The sequence below is a fragment of the Dipodomys ordii genome, unplaced genomic scaffold (genome assembly GCF_000151885.1).
Source record: "Dipodomys ordii isolate 6190 unplaced genomic scaffold, Dord_2.0 Scaffold31, whole genome shotgun sequence".
Lineage (NCBI taxonomy): Eukaryota > Metazoa > Chordata > Mammalia > Rodentia > Heteromyidae > Dipodomys > Dipodomys ordii.
The window spans coordinates 10,889,483-10,891,079 of NW_012267247.1; the positions used below are offsets into that span (position 1 = coordinate 10,889,483).

General features: G+C 40.0%; 1 protein-coding gene across 3 annotated transcripts in view; it reads right to left on the reverse strand.

Annotated features, from left to right (window-relative positions):
• Positions 1-1,597, reverse strand: part of Ulk2 (unc-51 like autophagy activating kinase 2) — a 90,071-nt gene that overhangs the window by 69,186 nt on the left and 19,288 nt on the right. For all 3 annotated transcript variants that reach the window (XM_013016516.1, XM_013016517.1, XM_013016518.1), the window contains 2 exons: positions 1,121-1,294; positions 121-194 (listed from right to left, as the gene is read on the reverse strand). In XM_013016516.1, the coding sequence (XP_012871970.1) occupies positions 121-194; positions 1,121-1,294 (248 nt within the window). The remainder of the gene's footprint in view (positions 1-120; positions 195-1,120; positions 1,295-1,597) is intronic.

Here is a 1,597-nt window from a genome sequence, read left to right on the forward strand (position 1 = left end):
AAAACAATGGAGGGGCTAACAATGTTCAAGAGGAAGTGTACTCATTACCTCACTCATGTAACTGTAACCCTCTGTATAGTATCTTTACAATAAAAAATTAAAAAAAAAAGTCTCACTCACCATGTACATTGGGGATCCACACAATGTTGCAGCCATCATGTTACTATGTAGGTAACGGGCAAAACCAAAATCCGCTATTTTACAAAATAAAAAGTAGAAAAATAAATTACATCTTTGCTCACACTTTATTTCATATAATTCTTCAAGACACAAAGGAATTGTGAAAAACAGAAAGCTAATTGAATAGGTCTGTCCACCAAAGTGAAAAAAGTATTTCAGTTTCAATTAGCTAATAATCGTAGTAATAATCAACCTTTAAGTCACTTCTAATTTTGTAATTAAGGAACATCAATCTGCAGGTGAAAATGCTTATAATATGCCTCTCCTTAAATATCAATAACATGTAGAATTTAAACTGTCCTGACTAATAAGTTCTAAGTTTATATACAAAAGCACTAAAGATTGCTAAAGACTTCACAAGATGATCTTTTGGATTTCTATGTCAAGAGCTCATGAGCTAAAGAATCAGGATTACTAATTTGCTGCCAGTATCCAAATTTAAATCACATTTCTTTTCTAAAAAGAAAGAATTTGTTACTGAAAGCCATATATATATATATATTTTTTGGTCGGTCGTGGGGCTTGAACTCTGGGCCTGGGCACTGTCCCTCAGCTCTTCAGCTCAAGGCGAGCGCTCTGCCACTTGAGCTACAGCGCCACTTCCGGTTTTCTGGTGGTTTATTGGAGATAGGAGTCTCACGGTCTCTCCTGCCCCGGCTGGCTTTGAACAGCGATCCTCAGATCTCAGCCTCCTGAGTAGCTAGGATTACAGGCGTGAGCCACCAGCACCTGGCTGAAAGCCATATTTTGAGCTTGGCCCTTGTAAGACTCAGCATAAACTATGAATAGGAAAAGGAGTCCCATGTCAAAACAGACCTGAAGTCCATAAAGGTTTTATTACAACAATAAAATTCATAATTCAAACAAAGCTGAACAAACATAATCTGAAAGTACTGAGTCTCAAATCCTCTTCACTATGAAACAAGACATGGCTATTTACCTATTTTGATGCGAATACCACTGACACTTGACTTCCTGCGATTGGCATACGACAACAAAATGTTTTGTGGCTTGAGATCTCTGTGGATTATTCCTTTGCTATGTAGGATTCGCATGGCAGCTGCAATCTGATGAAGAAACACTCTGATAGTATCTTCGCTGAGAGTTCCTTTAGCTGGAAATAGTCACATGAATATTTAAGTACACAACAACAAATACCACCTGCATATTCCATCAAGAGAAGTGAGTTGGGGCTGGGAAGGTGGCTCAGTGGTAGAGCGCTTGCCTTGCATGCCTGAGGCCCTGGGTTCCATTCCTCAGCACCACATAAGCAAAAAGAAAAAAGCTAGAAGTGGTGCTGTGGCTCACGTGGTAGAGTGCTAGCCTTGAGCTGAAGAGCTGAGGGACAGCGCCCAGGCCCAGAGTTCAGGCCCCACGACGGGACCCAAAAAAAAAAAAGAGAAGTGAGTTGTGTGAG